Genomic DNA, 20,009 nt, shown 5'->3' on the forward strand with positions numbered 1-20,009 from the left:
ACCCTCAGTAGGCTCTATGTTGAAAATGAACTATACAACTTGTGGGCAGGGATGAGAGGGGAAAACTGGAAGAGAGTGAAGGAAGGGGTGACATTGTGCAAAAAGAAATGTCCTCCTTACCTGATTTAATGAAACTAAACCCCACTGTATACCACCTTTATAATAGCTATTTTAAAATTTAAAAGATAAATTGTCCTACCAAATGACTCATTTGGACTGCAGTTGTAATGGAGTGAATTCACTACCTTACATCTATCCTTTGATTACAAAATATTGCTTTCTTTACTCAGCATGGATGTGATAGTGGACACCATCAGTTTTGGGGGAAAATGTCTGTACTACTTTTTAGAAGCTTTCACTTTTAAGATAATTCCACCGAAAAGAAAGGATGTTGCTGGAGAGATTGTCCTCATAACAGGAGGTGGAAGTGGACTTGGGAGACAATTGGCCATCCATTTTGCCACCTTGGGAGCCATTATAGTTCTTTGGGACATTAATGAAGAAGGCAATAAGGAGACGTGTAGACTGGTCAAAGAAATGAATAATGTGAAAATCTTTGCCTATACCTGTGACTGTAGCAAAAGGCAAGAGGTCTACCAAGTTGCTGCTCAGGTAAGCTGACTCATGTTCAGTGCCCCAAAATGCTGCATCTACTATTCACTTTTACAAAAATAGGCTGTCAGAAGATTTCCCCCAACATCTTTGTGTGTCTTCATATTGATTTTGCATGTCAGAAATCATGTCCTCTAAGCTGGGCACCAGTGATTCATCTGTATAATTTTATAATTAGTATATTATATATTTATAATATAATGTTTATAATTTTAGTTAGTTGGGAGGTTAACATCTGAGGATTACAGTTTGAAGCCACCCCAGGCAGGAAAGACCATGAGACTCTTATCTCCAAGTAACCACAAAAAATCCAGAAGTGAAGCTATGGCTCAAGTGGTAGAACACAGCCTTGAGAAAAAAAGCTTAAGGGATAGTGCCCAGGCCCTGAGTTCAATCTCCAGTATCAGCAAAGGGAGAGAAAAGGAAGAAAGGGAAGAAGGAAGGAAGGAAGGAAGGAAGTAAAAAGAGAGAGAAAGAAAGAAAGAAAGAAAGAAAGAAAGAAAGAAAGAAAGAAAGAAAGAAAGAAAGAAAGAAAGAAAGAAAGAAAGAAAGAAAGAGAAAGAAAGAGTCATGACAATAACATCATCATCAAATTCTGAAAACAGAGTGTGAAGCATAGGGTAAAAGCAATTAACTCTGTGTGTGTGTGTGTGTGTGTGTGTGTGTGTGTGTGTGTGTGTGTGTGTGTGTGTGTGTGTGTGTGTGTGTGTACCCATCCTGGGGTTTGAACTCAAGGCCTGAGCACTGACATTGAGCTGTTTTGCTCAAGGCTAACACTGTACCATTTGAACCACAGCTCCATTTCTGGCTTTTTGGTGGTTAATTTGGGATACGAGTCTCACAGACTTTCCTGCCCAGGCTGGCTTCTATTTGTGATCCTCAGATCTCAGCCTCCTGTATAGCTAGGATTACAGGCATGAGTCACTGGTGCCCAGTAATTAGCCCATTTTTAAGCCAAGTTTCCTATTAGGTTTAATCCACTGACACCTGTTAATTTCATGCTAAATACTGATAAATTCTCTAAGACTAATAGCTGAGGTTGTATAGTAACGTACTCTACCAACCCTGAGTAAAAGCTTCAGGGGAGCATTTCAGATACAAATCGTGTGAAGAGTGTGCCATACGCAGATCAAGAGACAGGGCCAGGCCAGAACCTTCCTGCTTCGCTTTACTCACAGTCGCCTGGGAGAGCATGGTGCAGCAAGCAGGGCCACAAAGGGAGGCACAGAGCGGGCCATGTGCCACACCACGTGTGGGCACGCCAGACACGCGACTTTATCATGGTTTCCACAGGAAAGAACACTTGGTGCACAAACTGGTTTGTAATTAGTTAATGTGAATAATTCCAGAAAGTTCCAGTATTTAGAGACTATCCTTGGTTTCTGGTAGCTGATAACAGTGGGGGTCATACAGCAAGCCAGAGTATAAGAACCCCTTATTATGTTCTGCATGTCTGAACCCAAATAGAATCGGGGTGGGGGGAAGGGAAGTGATTTAGGAAAGTACGTATCTAAATGCACCACCTCAACTGATTGAATGTTTGCCTCACTTCTGGCCAGGTGAGAGAAGAAGTTGGCAATGTGACCATACTCATTAACAATGCTGGCATTGTAACAGGGAAGAACTTCCTTGACATACCGGATGACATGATAGAAAAATCTTTTGCAGTCAATGCCCTCTCTCATTTCTGGGTAAATCTTTCTTGTTTGCTTTTCTGTGAGTATGGAAAAATCCCATGCATTTCTATAAACAATGCATCTATATACCAATTGGTGAATTTCCTACCATTAGGTTGTCGGGGTCTCATTCTAGATAACTATCACCCCACCACACCGAATTTGACTTTTCTTTGTCTTTCCCTATTCCAAATTTGCAAGGAATTATCTCTTTTCTACCCATTCCACTTTGCTCCCAAGACTTTTATTTTATTTTTTTTTTCTGACTGAAAAGGTTTATTTTTTTATTGTGAAAATACCATACAGAGGGGTTACAATTACATGGGCAAGATAATGAGTACATTTCTTTTTTTTTTTTTTTTCCAAGACTTTTATTAGGCTAGTGCAGAAATCTTCCTACACTAATGCAACTTGAAATGTCCCAGCAATTGTACACAAGTGGTTTAACATAGCCATGGGTGAAACAGGAGTTTCTGCAGAAGGAGGGCTTATTTTTAGAATGGTGGTGGTCTGAGTACATGCTAACAACATAGGCAAGAAGGAAAGGAAGGTGGGAGAAAAAAATAACCAGTGTTTATTTGGTGCGGGCTCTCTATCTGCACTTATAGCCATAGTACTATTTTTATTCTCATGCTACAAATAAAGTAACTAAGGTCTCGAGTATCTAAATGAGTTCCTCAAGATCAAGCACCTGCTAAATGGTATTATAAAATATTATAAAGGGAAGAAGGGAGAAAGGAAAAATACTTTGCAGAAGGGAAATTAGTACTATGTCTCAGGAGTGACCCCCTGAGGTGTGGAATGGCTACAGCACTGTTCATTCGATACAGGATCCCTTTGTGCAACTTCTTAAAGCTCATTTTTAATTACAAAATAACTAAAAATAACAATAAGAAAATAACAATAATAACAAAGACAACTGACTTTGACAATGGAAATGTTCTCTATCTGGCTCTGTACACATTTAATTCTCCCAAGGGCCTGATGAAACCCCAGAGCCCTTTCTCACAAGCCATTCTGTCTCTGACAAGTTTTGTTTTGTTTTGTTTTTTGGGGGGAGTCTGGTTGTGGGGCCTGAACTCTGGGCCTGGGTGCTGTCCCTCAGCTCTTCAGCTCAAGGCTAGCGCTCTACCACTTGAGCCACAGCACCAGCTTTTTTCTTTTTGCTTATGTGGTGCTGAGGAATCGAACCCAGGGCCTCATGCATACAAGGCAAGCGCTCTACCACTGAGACACCTTCCCATCCCCCCTCTGACAAGTTTTGTTTCTCTTGCTTCACACAGGAGTTTCTTCACATTTGTCAGGCCTTGCAGAAGTCACTGGTCTACTTTTATAATGTGTGTTGATTCAGTTGCTGGTTTTGAATCGTTCACAAAGTTAACACTAAAACACTATATCAGTAAACACATACAAGCCTTCTTAGTCTATGTCAGCACATTTAGAGACATGCTTCTGAGTGACTCTGAGTCAGGGAATTGACTCCTAGCTGAAAATTGAGGGAAGAATCTCCATTCACTACTAGAATTGGGGAGACTAGAGGTTGGAGGCATGGCTCAGATGTTAGAACGCCAACCAATGAGAAAACACATTAGATACCAAGTTCCTGTCTCTCTTAGACAAAACAAAACAAAACAGTATTGGGAGAAGTTGTATTTTTTTTCTAAGCTAGTAAAGCAAACTCAGGAAATGTGTCTGCACAGGTTTTGCTTGCAGTACTTCTAGTGAGAAATTTTCTTCTCTCAAATCCACGATAGTGCCTGGCCTGCCAAGCAATGGCCTCCCTTACTAACCATGAGTCAGAAGAAAGGGCAGTGAGCTACAGAACAGGTTGGATTCAGTTCCCTTGGAAAATAGCTCATAGCTATTAGTTCCACCTGTAAACTATAACCGTTGTTCTTCAAGAGTGGGCTTGTCATATATTTATTCTGTTAAATGTGATATATCAGTACTGTGGTTGCTCTCTGAAGCTCTTTAATTATATCCTGGGCAAAAGAAGACCTGTTCTTGCCATTCAAAAATACTTGTATTTCAGTTTGCATAAGTATATCTTACTAAAGAATTAGAAATAGATGAAGAAGAAAGACAAAGGCTTTCTCATATACTCATTAAATAGCAGAACACCAACCATATTTAAGTGGCCCTCGATGATTCTATAATCCAGCCCTACAGCGTTCACCGACAATAACTAAAAATAACAATAATGACCAAGAGAACTGACTTTGCCCATGGAAATGTTCTCTATCTGGCTCTGTGCACACTCAATCCTCCCAAGGTCCTCAGAGCCCTTTCTCACAAGCGGTTCTGTCTCTGACAAGTCTTGTTTTTCTTGTTTCACACAGAAGTTTCTCCACATTTGTCAGGCCTTGCAGAGTCACTGGCCTACTTTTATAATCAATTAAATCAATTGCAAATTGATAACACTTAAACAGGTCATTGTACCTGTACTGTTGTATTGTACCTGTATTATTTCCGAACTAATGCAATACAACTGTTGGCAGAACAATGGCATTGTACTGTACATGATAGTCATGTAAAGGTAATTTAAAACACATAATGATCTTGGAGTCTGAGAAAATCCATAGAGGCACAGTCAAAGGTGATGAATGACTTTTATTTGGCTGGCCGGTAACTGCCTTGCCTTGGGCTAAGATCAGAACTAAGAGCAGCAACACCTCCAACAGGGCAGGTTTTATAAAGACCAGAACCACATGCACGTGGCAGCTTACAGAAGCTCAAAGATCATTAGGGGTAGGGATATTCTTCAGCTGATGGTCAGGACCAGGTGGACAGCATAGAGATATGAGACTGGGGGTGGGGGTTGACAAATGGAAAACTGGATTCTTACAAATATACAGGCGGACAGGTGCAGCTTCTGTGCAAATAATTCATCAGGTTGTTTAAAAGACTTGGGTAGCCTTGGATTTGGGTATGGGGAGAGGGATCCTGGAACCAATCCCCTCTCTGATATCAAGAAATGACTATATAATCAATTCTCTTCTGTTCAGTCCTGCTGGAGGTATGCTTTTATGTAGCCATCTTCTTATCACATAAATGTCATCTCACACTGGAAAATCCACACCAATGAGTCCACTCCTAGCACAACCCAAGCCATAACACAATTTCAAGTGTGTTCATTCATGTCTTTTTAAAACATGGGGTCAGGCAAATGAGGAAAGCCAGAGACTTCTTACTGCTACTTCAATATCTTACAATGTCAGATTAAAGAAAGCAGAGTGTTTTAGGGTGTACGATATTATTTTATGAGGATTTTGGCCAATTACTTCAATGAAAACACTGACAAATCATCTGAGCCTTTCTATCCATCCACACAAATATCTAATGAAATATCTACATTAATACATTTAGCAAGGAAAAGGCCAAATTTCCTCACAGGAGGACCTAAAATAAGGCTAATTAAGAAATATGGAGAAACCAATACCATTTCATCATTTCTAGAATCCTTCTTCCTACTAATGGCCACATTGTGAATGTTAAGTGAAGGCATTAGCTTGGATAGTTCAGTGCCCCAAATAGGACTGGGAATGTGGCTTAGTGGTAGAGTGCTTGCCTAGCACGCGTGAAGCCCTGGGTTCAATTCCTGAGCACCACATAAGCAGAAGAGGCTGGAAGTGGTGCTGTGGCTCAAGTGGTAGAATGCTAGCCTTGAGCAAAAGAAGCTCGGGGATAATACCCAGGCCCAGAAGAGGAAGGAGGACATGAAGAAAGAGGAGGAGCAGGAGGAGGAGGAGGAGGAGCATGAGGAGGAGGAGGAGGAGGCGACCCCAAAATAAGTTGGGTGCTGGTAGCTTTTGCCTGAAATGCTAGGTATTCAGAAGGTTGAGATCCAGAAAAGCCATGAAACTCTTTTTTTTTATTGTGAAAATACTGTACAGAGGGGTTACAATTACGCCATGAAACTCCAACTAACCACTAAAAAGCTAGAAGTGGAGCTGTGGCACTCAGAGTGGTAGAGCACTAACCTTGAATGAAAAAGCTCAGAGACAGCATGCAGGCCCTGAGTTCAAGCCCCATAACTGACAAGAAAAAAGAAAATGGTCAGCATCCAAGCAGAAATTCAGCCATTTGCTCCGCAATTATAGAGCAAGGGTGATGAAGACAAGATAATTTGTATGGTAAAGATGCTATTCTTTGATCAAGTGGCTGCTCTCTGTAGGTGAAATGCTGACATTGTTTAGGTTGTAAATATCTTAGAAATTGATGATGATCATTGTCAAACTTTTACATCAGAATGACATAGTTGACAACATGATGATATGAAACATTTTGGTTTTATAATCATTGGAAAGGAATGGTGAAATTAGTGGGTATAATTCTTACCTTTACTTTGTCTTTCCTGTTAAGCCAAAAAGTACATACTTATCTAGTGTTCTGAATGTTTACCTCTGAGTTTTCATGGTCATGAATGCCTAGACCCTAATCATTGCTAGTCAAAGTCACATTGTTGCAGAGAGATAGATCACCTTCAGAAAATTTTGTTGGAAAATGTTCTATTTTGATTTTTAAAAAAAGTCTTGCAAATAGCTCTTCCTCATTGAAAGGATTTGGTAACTATGAACAAGGTTTAGAAAAAAGAACTTGGTATTAGGGGAGAAAGAATGAAAATTTTTCCTGAGATTACATATGAGCATGCAATTACCAGGGCGAGTGAAGCTTCCACTAAAACTCAGTTACCTCAAGCACTGTATCCCATTCCATTAACCCAGATAGGTGAGGGGCAAATCCTCATTATGTAAACTCTATCAGATAAGAGCAGTTAAATTTTCATAAAAATTTCAGAAAAGAGCTCTTGGTATTAGAAAAATTAAATGCTAAGTTTTTTTAGTCAACCATAAATATAAAAAAAGTATGTCTTTTAGACTTACAAGGCCTTCCTCCCTGCCATGATTGAGGCTAACCATGGTCACTTGGTCTGCATTTCAAGCCTAGCAGGAACAATTGGACTTAATGGATTATCAGGTGAGTACTTCATTCGACGTGCTTTTGCTTTTACTCTGTCGACAGTACCCAGAAATTAGGACTGTTTAAAGATAGAGAGAAGCTCTTCCTGAACCAAGGAGAACATTTAGCTCTATTTATACATTTAGCCCTATTTATAACATTTAGCTCTTTCTATAGCCTTATCTATAATAGCAATGTAAGGAAAGATACTTTCCTCTTTTAGCAAGAGAAGAATTTATCTATTGATTCCGTGTTCTTGTGTTAAGGAGGAATGAAAAGATTTCTGCCTTCTCATTTGGTATATCAAAGGGAGATATAAGCATGGGAATTTGGCCAACATGAATGACTTAAAAATTTTTTTTTCTTGGTTGTGGGGCTTGAACTCTGGGCCTGGGCTCTGTCCCTCAGCTCTTCAGCTCAAGGATAGCACTCTGCCACTTGAGCCACAGAACCACTTCCAGTTTTCTGTGGTTTATTGGAGATAAGAGTATCACAGACTTTTCTGCCCAGGCTGGCTTTGAACTGTGATCCTCAGATCTCAGCCTCCTGAGTAGATAAGATTACAGACATAAGCCACCAGTGCCCTGCTGAAAAAAAAGATTTTTAAAAATAATTCCCAAAAGAAGATCTTCACTAGCCATACAACAGACAAGGGCCTCATATCTAAAATATATTTAGAATTCAAAAAATTAAATCCCCCAACAACAAATCCTCAAAGAAACAACTGCCTGATTAATAAGTGGACTAAAGACTTAAAGAGAGTCTTCTCTGAAGAGGAAAGAAGAATGGCCAATAGACACATGAAAAAATATTCAACTTCTCTGGCCATAAAAGAAATGCAAATCAAAACAACATTGAGATTCTACCTCATGCAGTTAGAATGTCTATAATCAAGAAATCTAATAACAACAGATACTGGAAGGGATGTGGCCAAAAGGGAACCCTACTACACTATTGGTGGGAGTGTAAACTTGTTCAACCACTCTGGAAAGCAGTATGGAGGTTCCTCAAAAGACTCCACAGAGAGCTCCTCTATGACCCAGCAATCCCACTTCTGGGCATTTACCTTACCCAAATGACCACAAACAAGTCCACACTAAAGCTACCAGTACAGCTATGTTTATTGCATGATTATTCACCATAGTTAAGATATGGAACCAACACAGATGCCCCTCAGTAGATGAATGGATCAAGGAAATGTGATACACACACACGCACACACACACACACACACACACACACAATGGAATTCTAAGCTTCCATTAGAAAGAATGACACTGCCCCATTTGTTAGGAAATGGAAAGTCTTGGAAAAAAATCACATTAAGTGAAGTAAGCCAGACCCAAAGAAACATAGGTCCCATGGTTTCCTTTATTTGCAATAACTAGCATAAGTCTAGGATAATCTTATCAGATGAGCAGAATAGCTCAATAGCTACATACATATGACCATATAAGATGATGCTAAGTGAAATGAACTCTAAGACATGAACACAAGAGGTTTGTTGTTGTTGTTGTTGTTTAATGTACTATGTGATGTCTTGTTTCTTTGGTGTGTTCTTCCCCCTATGGTTTATCCCCTATTGTCACTGTATTTGATTTGGGTACTCTGGGTATTGTGTGTGTGTGTATATATATCTGAATTAGGGAATGGAAGGGGAACAATAAAATGGTGAGACAAAGGACCAAGGGGGAACCAATACAACAGCAATATACACGAGACAATATGTTGGAAATGATCTATCCAACTTGGTAGGAGGGATTGAGGGGGAGGGAAAGTGGGAGAAAAATGAGGGATAGAGTAACAAGTTTGATGAGAAGTATACTTTTTACCTTACTTGTGTAACTGTAACCCTTCTGTACATCACCTTGACAATAAAAAAATAAATTTAAAAAATCCCCAAAATTAACTTATGAAGCTCTCTACTTTGTTTCAGATTATTGCTCTCTACTTTGTTTCAGATTATTGTGCAACTAAATTTGCAGCCATTGGTTTTGCTGAGTCTCTCTTCTTTGAATTAGATCTGATCAAGAAAACTAACATTAAAACCACCATTATTTGTCCTTTTCTTATCAACACTGGAATGTTTGATGGCTGTGTATCCAAGTAAGTAAATTCTTTCTGTAATCTTTGCTTCTAATACTTTTCCAATAAATTCCAATTGTCATCTGGTAATTTTGGAGGCTTGAAATATGAACAGTAAGAACAAATAAAACAAATAAAAACAAATTATATATGAGACAGGTGTTGGGGAACATGCCCATAATCCCCACACACTCAGGAGGCTGAGGCCAGAGGATCTTTAGTTCAAGGCCAACCTTGGATGTGATTGAAAATTCCAGGCCAGCTGGAGTTACTCCCGCTGAGTTGGTACTCAAAAGAACCAAAAATTTTTTCAATGCAAATGAAGTTAACAAATGTATTTCGTTTTAAAATAATATAATTATGAAGTTTTGTGCTAAAAATATACCTGAAATGCTAATCTGAACAAAGAAAACTTTTTCAAATATTTAGCATTGTGGAGCTGATCTTTGTGTGTGTGTGTGGAGCTTGAACTCAGGGCCTGGGCACTGTCCCTGAGCTTCTTCCTTCAAGGCTAGCACTCTACCACTTTGAGCCACAGTTTCCACTTCTAGTTTTTGAGTGGTTGATTGGAGATAAAAGTCTAACGGGGAGTTTTCTGCCAGGGCTGGCTTTGAACTGCAATCTTCAGATCTCAGCCTCCTGCATAGCTAGAATTACAGACATGAACCACCAGCACCCAGAAAGCTGATCATTTCTTTACTGAAAAGCAGCACAATATCACCAAAAATAAAATATTTTAACACTAATCTACAAAAGGGAAGTATTACAAAGTGATACTTTATATGTGTTGTTTTTCTAGAAAAGTTTAAAATAAAGTATAAATGAAGTATGAGTGTTTTTATAAAAACTAGAAAATATCTTTAGTAGAATGGGAACTTCTTTGTACAACTACTTAAAGATAAAAAAAATGAAAAAGAAGAGTATATCAGAAAGCATATATTTACTAGGAAGATTGGTGTGATTATTTCAATGGTTAGAAAATGACCTGACATGAACCAAGACATGTATCAACCACATCTGTAGGAAAGAGTGACAACCAACAAGAAAGCTGGCAAAAGACTATGAGGCTTTAGAGTCCACTGAAGCTTTGAAATAAAACAAATTTCCAAAAATATTTTGAGGGCATATAGAGGGGAAATTTTTCTACCAAAGAGATTCTCTGGGTAGTCTAGATGCTGACCCAGGTAAAAATTTATAATCATTTAAAATCTCTGGAAATTTAGGGCCTGGGAAGGTGGCTTAGTGGAAGAGTGCTTGCCTTGCATTCATGAGGCCCTGGGTTCGGTTCCTCAGCACCACATAAGCAGAAAGAGCCAGAAGTGGCACTATGGCTCAGGTGGTAGAGTGGTAGCTTTGAGCTGAAGAGCTGAGGGACAGCGCCCAGGCCTAGAGTTCAGGCCCCATGACAGACAAAAACAAAAACAGAAAACAAAACAAAAACCTCTGGAGATTTATCAATGAGTATGCTAAACTCAAGAACCCTTATCCAACAAAACCTATGGGAACTCAGTAAGCATACTGGGAGGCCACGGCATTTGAACTCAGTATTGTACCCATGCCTTGTGGGACAGCTGTTAAAATGAACGTGGCAACAGTTGGTGTTCCACTTCCTTCAGCTTTCACAGGTGGAAGACCCACTCTGAAGCTTGATAGCAGGTAAGCACTGGAAGATCCCATATTCAGTAGCTACGTGTAGTAGAAGGCCTATACTGAGTAAGTACCATGATCCATGGAATGCTGCCTCTCATCCAATTCCCACTGGGTAGGGGAGATCTGGAGAGGGGCCACTGGTAAATAACTCAATTCTTTTTTCCAGAACAGATTGTAGATATAAAATCTGCAGCTAACTCAGCAGTCATGTATCTGGTCCTGGCTCCCCAAGCTTCCTAAGTTAAAAGATGAATTATAAGTTAGGAAGTTAATACCAACAGCCGCCCAGCCTCTGAACTCTGAAAACCTATCCAACAAGGTGATGACAGCTAGATGGCAGCACTAGTTCCTAGCATCCTGCACCAAGGTTCATATCTGTAGTAAAAGGGTCAATTGATTCCTTTGTGACTTGTTTCCAACCCTCTCTTCACATTAATGTTGCTACTAGTGAAAAAGATGATTGGAGTGCTAGATACTGTGTAACTGTCATTGTCTTTCTAGTCCCGATAGATCAATAAATGAAACACTCATCAGTGTCCTCTAGAAGGTACTTGACCAATTTGCCTTTGAAATGACAAAGCATGGTGTGTGGCTTTTTGTAAAACTATTGTGAACCAAAAGTTGACAAATGTTCCAAAGTTCAGAATTTAAAACAATAAATCTAGATATATTCACAGAAAGCTAGTAACCAGTATGACTAGCATATGTCCATGCTACTCAGAAACACTTGTAAATAGTCTGCTTTTAAAGGTTGGCATGCTTAGTTTTCTATGAACTAAAATGTGCTCATGTGTACATGTGCACACATGCACATACATATTAGCAGAAGGGATTTATTTTATTTTGGGTAAAAATTGAATCTATTTTTCTTTTTTTATAACTTTTTATTGAGATTAAGTGATTACATAAATTTCACAGTATTGTGAGATAGTGATACTTAGTTAAAGTCACAAACACATTCTAACCTTCATGAAGCAAATTGTCATTATTGTGGTCTATAAAGTTTGTGAAGTCTGTGAGCTTTGACAATACAACTATTTCTTCCACATCAGGTGACATGTACATTTCTTTCCTTTTGCTTAGTGTAAGCTGTTCCCTCTTTCCCTCTCATTCCCTCCCTCTCATTGCTGCCTTTGAGTTGTTTAGTTCACTTTCATCAATGTCCAGTGCAGCTCACGGGCCCCTCTGTTGTCTGTTTTCCCGTTTCCCTCTGATTCTGTGTCCTCCTCCTTGCTTCCCTCAGATGTGCGCATGTGTGTGTTTATTTCTGAGTGTGTGTGTGTGTGTGTGTGTGTGTGTGTGTGTGTATACACCATATATATATGTACATATATATATATATATATATATATATATACACCATATATGCGGTCCACAACATGAGGTCATTTAGTAATGATACAAAAAGATGAGTGGAGGTCCTTTGTTTCTCCAGTCCTGTTTATTTTGTCATACCTCCTTGCATTTTGGATTTAACATCTACATATCAGGGAGACCATGTGCCATTTGTCTCTTTGCTCTTGGCTTACCTCACTCAAAATCATTTTTTCTAGTTCCATCCATTTCCCTGCAAATGTTATTATTTCATCCTTTCTAATGGCTACATAATACTCCATTGTGTATAGGTACCACAATTTTTGGATCCATTCATCTGTAGCAGGGCATCTGGGTTGTTTCCATATTGTGGCTATTGTGAACATTGCTGCAGTGAACATGGAGGTGCACATGTCCTTGTGTTCCTGTTGCTCATGGTAGATGCCTAGGAGTGGTATGGTTGGGTCATAGGGGAGGTCTATATTTAGCTTTCTGAGGTACTTCCAGACTGCTTTCCAAAGTAGTTGTATTCGTGTACATTCCCACCAGGAGTGCAATAGGGGTTCCTCTTTCTCCATATCCCCTCCAGCTTTTGTCTTTGGCTGAATTTAGGATGTGGGCCATTCTAACTGGGGTAAGGTGGTATCTCAGGGTTGTTTTCATTTGCATTTCCTTTACAGCCAGGGAGGATGAACATTTCCTCATGTGTTTCTTTGCCATTTTTATCTCTTCTGAGAAGTCTCTCTTTAGTTTCCTTGCCCATTTAGTAATTGGTTTGTTAGGTTTGGAGGGATTAGTTTCTTAAGTTCCCTGTATATACTAGATATTAGGCCTTTATCTGTTATATTGCTTGTGAATATTTTTTCCCAATTAGTTGGCTGTCTTTCTAGTTTGGTTGCTATATCTTTATCTGTGCAGAAACTTTTTTATTTTAAGGTAGCACCATTTGTCGAGTCTCTCTCCAATTTGTTGTGACAGGAAGTTCCTGCCTGTGTCTATAAGTTCAAGTGTCTCTCCTACTCTGTCCTGCAGTAGTTTCAGAGTTTCAGATTTGATGTCAAGGTTTTTAACACATTCTGAGTTGATGGTAGTGCATGGTGACAAGCTGGGGTCCACTTTTAGTTTTCTGCATGTAGCTGCCCAGTTTTCAACCAGTAGTTGAAGAGGCTCTGCTTCTTCCACTGTATGTCTTTGGCTCCTTTGTCAAATATCAGCTGACTATATTATTTTATTTCTGGATCTTCTAACCTATTCAAATGGTCTTTGGGTCTGTTTTTGTGCCAGTACCAAGCTGTCTTTGTTATTATGGCTCTATAGTAGAGTTTGAAGTCCGGCATCAAGCTCCCTCCCGTGTTGTCTTTTTTGCCTAGAATTTTTTTTGGCTATTCTAGGTCTTTTGTTGTTTCATATGAATTTTTAGATTGTTTCCCTCTATTTCAGTAAAGTATGTCATTGGGATTTTAATGGGAATTGCATTGAATTTGTATATCAATTTTCAGCAGAATGGCCATTTTCACTATATTAATTCTGTTTATCCAAGAACATGGAAGGTCTTTCCATTTCCTGGCATCCTCTATGATTTCTTTCTTTAGGCTTTTATAGTTCATTAAATAGTTCCTTTATATCTTTGGTTAGGTTAATTCCTAGATATTTTTTTGAGGTTATTGTGAATGGGGTTGTTTCCTTCCCTTTCTGCTTGTACATTGTTGGTGTACAGAAAGGTAACTGATTTTTGTGGGTTAATTTTGTATCCTACTATTTTGCCAAAGTGATTTATAAGTTCTAAGAGTTTGGGGGTAGAGTTTTGGGGATCACTGAGGTATAATATCATGTCATCTGCAAAAAGGGATAGTTTAACTTCTTCCTTCCCAATGCAGATCCCTATAATGTCTTTTTCTTGCCTTATTGCTTGGGCTAAGGATTCCAGAACTATATTGAAGAAGAGTGAAGAGAGTAGGTATCCTTGCCTTGTTTCTGTTTTTAGGAGAATTAGGGATTTATTTTAATATCCCCCACCACTACCTCTGGCCTTCCTATTGTCTATTGCTCCCTTTTCCTGTTTTCAATGTTGTTGAACTGAAAACTGTACTACTGTAAATACTGTGTTTATGCTAAATGTTTGCAAAGAGTTGATATAAGTAGTAGTGAACAAATGAATAAATAGTAGGCCATAGGTGTGTAAGACCTCCTGTAACTAAGTCAGGTCTAACTGCAGTTGCTGACTCCTGGGGACAACTCTCATTCTGTGGTGTCCATGAGCAGATAGCAGTACTGGAGTATATGTGGACCATTCAGAAAGATGAAAGGAAAGGGAAGGAGAAAGAAAGGAAGAGGGGAAGGGGTAGAGGAAAGGGAAGCAAAAGAAGGAAAGTAAGGAAAGGAAAAAGGAAAGGAAAAGAAAGGAAAGGAAAGGAAAGGGATTTGAGCTGCTATGTATAAGCAGAGGTGGTCTATTCTTTATTTATTTTTGTGGTGGTAATGGTGGTGGTACATACACTAATACAAACATGCTCTGCCTTGAACTCAATTGAAGGTAAGAGAATGCACTGATTGAGCAAGGCCAGTGGAGAATATTTAATGACTGTACTTTGTAAATGACATGTCAGTAGTGTTGAAAGTTGTATTTTGAAAAGATAAATATTCATTTTATGCCTCAACAAATAAAAAAATAAAAGTGTCAATGTGGATGAGGTAGTCAGAGGAGAGTTGTCACCCTCATAATACAGGTGGCGGTCAAAGTCAGAGACAGGCATCTCTCATTCCTTGCCTTGGCCACTGAGTTTACTCATATCAGACCAGAAAACAGACTATTGGGGAAAAAATAGTACCACCAGCTAGCAACCTGGGCAGGAAGGGCTAGGGGTGAGGGTAGGGCATAGGGGAGGCTTAAAGCCTAGATATGATATGACAAGGAACAAATAACATAGATTATACCATAAATAAATACAGAATGGAAAACTAGAGAAAAAAATCAATAAATCTAAAAGCTAGTTCTTTGAAAAGACTGACAAAATTAATGAAGCTTCAGGTAGAATGACAAACAAGAAAAGAAAAAGAAAACACTCAAACTAGTAAAATCAAGAATAAAAGGACAGCTATGTGCATATGACCATAGAAGATGATGTTAAGCAAAATGAACAACAAGATAGGGACACAAGAAGTTTTATCTTTGTTGCTGTTGTTTTTAATGTAATTATAATATACTGTGTGCTTTTTTTGTTTCTTTTGTATGTTCTTCCCCCATGGCATAATCCCTGTTGCCACTGTATTTGATTCCAGTATCCTGCATCTTGTATATATATTTTTCTAATTTGAGGAGGGGAAGGGAAATAACAAAATGCTGAAATAAGGATACAGGTTGACCCATTATAACAAAACACTATGAGATGTACAAAACACTATATTGAAAATGAACTTTACAGCTTCGGAGGAGTATGAAGGGAGAGAGGAGTTGGAGAGGTAGGGAGGGAAGGGATAGTAGGGGAAAAACAAAGGAGCGGGAAACAATGCTCGATAGGAAATGTACTCATTACCTTATTCATGTAGCTGTAACCCCTTTGCACAGTATCTTTACAATTAAAAATATATTTTAAAAAGAATAAAAGGACATTAATACTGTTCTGCTAAAAAAAACTAACCATAAGAAATATGGATGCTCATTTGCCAATAAACTTGACTTCGATCAAATGGAAAAATTCCTAGGGACATAGACCTGAGTTTAACTACTTACAAAGGAAATCATAAATAGAAGTGAAATATTCAATCAGTAACCTAAAAACTTCAGACACAGGGCTGAGAAGGTGGCTCAGTGGTAGAGTGTTTGCCTGGCATGCATGAGGTCCTGGGCTTGATTCCTCAGCACCACATAAGCGGAAAAAACCAGAAGTGGTGCTGTGGCTCAAGTGGTAGAGTGCTAGCCTTGAGCTGAAGAGCTGAGGGACAGTGCCCAGGCCCAGGCCCAGAGTTCAGGCCCCACGACTGACAAAAAAAAAAATCACACACAAAATCTCCTCATCCCTACAGCTTCCTAAGAAATTTTATCCAACATCTGAAAAGGGATTAAATATCAATTTTTTGAAAAATTCCCAAAACAAGATGACTGAACACTTCCCAACTTTCTTGTTGAATACAATATTACCTTGATACTAAAACCAGAAAAAAAAATCACAAGGGGAATGTAAAACACAGAACTACTAATTTTGGTTCAATTTACAGCTACATATTACAATTACATATCTATGTGTGACAATCAATGCTCATGATGACACTTTTATAATGTAATTTTTGTCATTCCAGGTATCCTCTCCTGTTACCTATACTGGAACCTAAGTATGTAGCCCAAAAGATTATTGATGCTATTTTACAGGAAAAAGTGTACTGCACTTTACCCAAATCTGCAAGTTTCATATTGTATCTTAAACAGTAAGTTAATTATGACTCAATATCTTTTAGGTTAGTTGTGAACAAATTGTCCAGTCACTGCTATTCTTTGATGTAGAAAGTAATTTGCTGCTTTTTTTTAAAAGGATAGGAAGGAGAACTTTAATAGTACAAGCACAATTTATTGGCATATTAATAGCTGTGCTGTTTACTTAAAAACTTGGCAAACTTTAGCAACTATTTAGACCTTGCAGAGAAAGGCCTTGCTAATCCAACACAGAAACAAAACAATAGCACAAATAGTTTGGAAGGTTTGGGGTTATATGTTGTTGTTTAGGCACTATTTCTTGTTTCGTTGACTTTGTGGGAGTTTTACTTTAGTCTTGCTTAAGGGGGGAAGGTGTATTGTTTTGAGTTGGAGGATTGAGCTGTGTGATCAATCACTTGTGCTGACATCAACCTCACTATGGGCATAGGCAGGCTTCAAACTCATAATTCTCTGCATTAGCCTCCCAAGTGCCGTGATTACAGGCATGATCCAACACAAGCCTCTTTTGGATTTTAAGAGATTACATAATTTTATTAATACAATTTTGTTTTAAAACCAAAAAAAACCTAAAGGTTTAAGCGTTTCTGGAAAAAAATAAACGTAGTCAAAAATTCCGCATTTCAGGCTAGGTGCTGGTGGTTTCTACCTCTAATCCTAGCTACTCAGGAAGCTGAGATCTCAGGATCAGTATCTGAAGCCAGCCCAGACAGGAAAAGCTATGAGATGAAACTCTTCTTCCCAATTAATCACCAGAAAATTGTAAGTGGAGCTGTGGCTCAAAGTGGTAGAGGACTAGCCTTAAGCAAAAGAGTTCAAGGACAGCACCCAGGCTCTGAGTTCAAGCCCCATGACTGAAAAAAAAATCAACATTTTATTTATCTTCTTAAAACCCCATGCAATGAGATCTGGGTACTAGAGGGTAGATTCTGCCAAGGTTCACATTTAAATTTATGGAGTACCTACTGTGTCCCAACTACTGCACTAAAGCCTCACGTGAATTATATTACATTAAGAAAAACCAAAAAGAATTTTTTGCATGGCTAAACAGCTAAAATTAGCTGGAATAAAGCTTCAAACAACCTGCTTACAGAGCTGACACTCTGAACATTAGCATATTATGCCTTCCCTTACCCAAAATGCTTAGGGCCAGAAGTGTTCTGGATTTCAGGTTTTTTCAGACTTGGGATTATTTTGCATATCATTTACATAATGACATCATGGTATTACATAGTGTTTACATATGAAATTCATTTGTTTCCCATACACCTCACATGCCCACACTGGAAGCAATATCATATACTCTGTTCTATTCAGTGCCACCTGCATTTTGGTTGTGACCTATTACCTGAGATTAGGTGTGGAATTTTCCACCTGTGACATCATGTAGATATTTTAAAAGTTCCAGAACAACTGGCATTATATTATTGGCAAACACTGTGCTTTCTTTACTATGTACAACTACCCAGAATTCCATCCAGCTGTAGCTGGCCTGATTTCTCAGGTAGGACAAAGGCCCTCACTGCATGAACCCATCATACCTGTTCCTGCCTTTCTTATCACTTAGGACACAGGTAACTAGCCAGTTTGCTTGCTTCTTGGGGGAAGAATGGATTTTTCTGAATGTCTCCTGCTCCCTGTTGCTGCCTAGAATAGGACCTAACAGATTACAAGCATGGAAAACATGTTTGCTAAGTTGGATTGAAGAGAACGGGGCTGAAGTAAGCAGAAATGATCAGCAACCATAGCCTCTACCTCAGGAACTGATGCAAACTGATTCCAAACGTCAGGTGCACATTGAAATAGTCAAGACCACATTTAAAACTACGGGTTGGAATTGCTTCCTTATTTCTAACCTATATATAATCATATATATGTATATATAATCTTGATTGGTCTGGTTTTCTTACTAGTTTTCACTACTGTTCTTAGTCTATGCATTAAAATATATGGAGTAAATCAGAGGTCAATTAGACTGTTAAAGACCAGGATGAGTTATGCATCAAATGATTTTAAAGGATGTCAAAGATAATAGGCGTTGGAGTTGAGGACCATGTCGCCCTCAGCTGCAACACAGTAGCACTCTCTGTGATACTTTGCCTTAAGTAACACACAGTGCAGATCACCAGTGTGGAAGTTGCACTCCATCTCTGAGAAGCCATCACTTTGACTGCTCAGAGGATCATAACTTTTTTCTGTTTTTCTCTAGAATAATGGCTCCGAAAATGACAGTTGCCATGGTTAAGTACCTTGGTGGGGAGACTATCATGGCTTCTTTCAAAGGGCGAATGAAACCAAATACACTTCCACCTGAAACTGAGGAGAAACATCAGTAGCTCAAGCCTCAAAAGTGCTAATCAAATAAAAATACTAAATGATAGACTATTTGGAATTCCTCCTGACATTTAAAGCACTGCAGTATATACAGAATTGCTGAAGCCAGATGTTGGTAGCTCACACCTGCAATCCTAGCAACTCAGGAGGTTAAGATCTAAAGATCATTGTTCAAAGCCAGCCCAGACAGCAAAGTCTGTGAGACTCTTATCTCCATTTAACCACCAGAAAACGAGAAATGGTGCTGTGGCTCCAATGATAGAGTACTAGCCTTGAGAAAAAGGGTCCAGGGATAGTGCTCAGCCCTGAGTCCAAGCCCCATGACAGACAAAAAAAAATTGCTTAAGCTTTCAAAATTGTCAGTCTGCCAGTCTGCCATACCTGGTGGCACTTGCCTATAATCCCAGCAACTCAGGTGGAAGACAGAAGGATCACTGCCAAAGGTGAGCCTGGGCACAAACATGAAACTGTAGCTGACAATTCACTAAGGATGGAGAATTGTGTAATAAAGTGGTAGAGTATTTGCATAAAGCCCTAGGTACAAGCTCCAGTTCTGCCCTCCACCCTCCCACCTACACCCTTCCCCCCAAAAAAATAAGGACCAACCTTATTTCCAGGTGACAGTGTACACTAGTTACTAATTTCTCCTTTTTCTTTTTTTTTATGTTTTTTATTGTAAAAATACAGAGGGGTTACAGTTACATGAGTAAGGTAATGAGTACATTTCCTATCGAGCATTGTTACCTCCTCCTTTGCTTTTCCCCTACCATCTCTTCCCTCCCACTTCCCCAACTACACCCCCCCCCCCGCAAGTTGTAATGTTTGATTTCAACGTGGTGTCTTGTGTATCTCATTGTTACAATGGTTCAACCCGTATCCTTATTTCAGCATTTTGTTATTTTCCTTCTCCTCTCCAAATTAGAAAAATGTATATACAAGATGCAGGGCACTGA

The 20,009-nt window shown here is 39.0% G+C and overlaps 1 protein-coding gene across 1 annotated transcript; it reads left to right on the forward strand.

Annotated features, from left to right (window-relative positions):
- The first annotated feature begins 291 nt into the window (after positions 1–291).
- Positions 292–19,058, forward strand: LOC122121960 (short-chain dehydrogenase/reductase family 16C member 6-like). Its single transcript, XM_042696158.1, has 6 exons — positions 292–612; positions 2,172–2,303; positions 7,166–7,265; positions 9,209–9,353; positions 16,593–16,718; positions 18,932–19,058. The coding sequence occupies exons 1-6, from the start codon at positions 292–294 to the stop codon at positions 19,056–19,058; spliced, it is 951 nt and encodes a 316-aa protein (XP_042552092.1).
- The last annotated feature ends 951 nt before the right edge of the window (positions 19,059–20,009 follow it).

This window comes from Dipodomys spectabilis, unplaced genomic scaffold (genome assembly GCF_019054845.1).
Source record: "Dipodomys spectabilis isolate Male_0828 unplaced genomic scaffold, ASM1905484v1 ptg000199l, whole genome shotgun sequence".
NCBI classification, from domain to species: Eukaryota; Metazoa; Chordata; class Mammalia; order Rodentia; family Heteromyidae; genus Dipodomys; species Dipodomys spectabilis.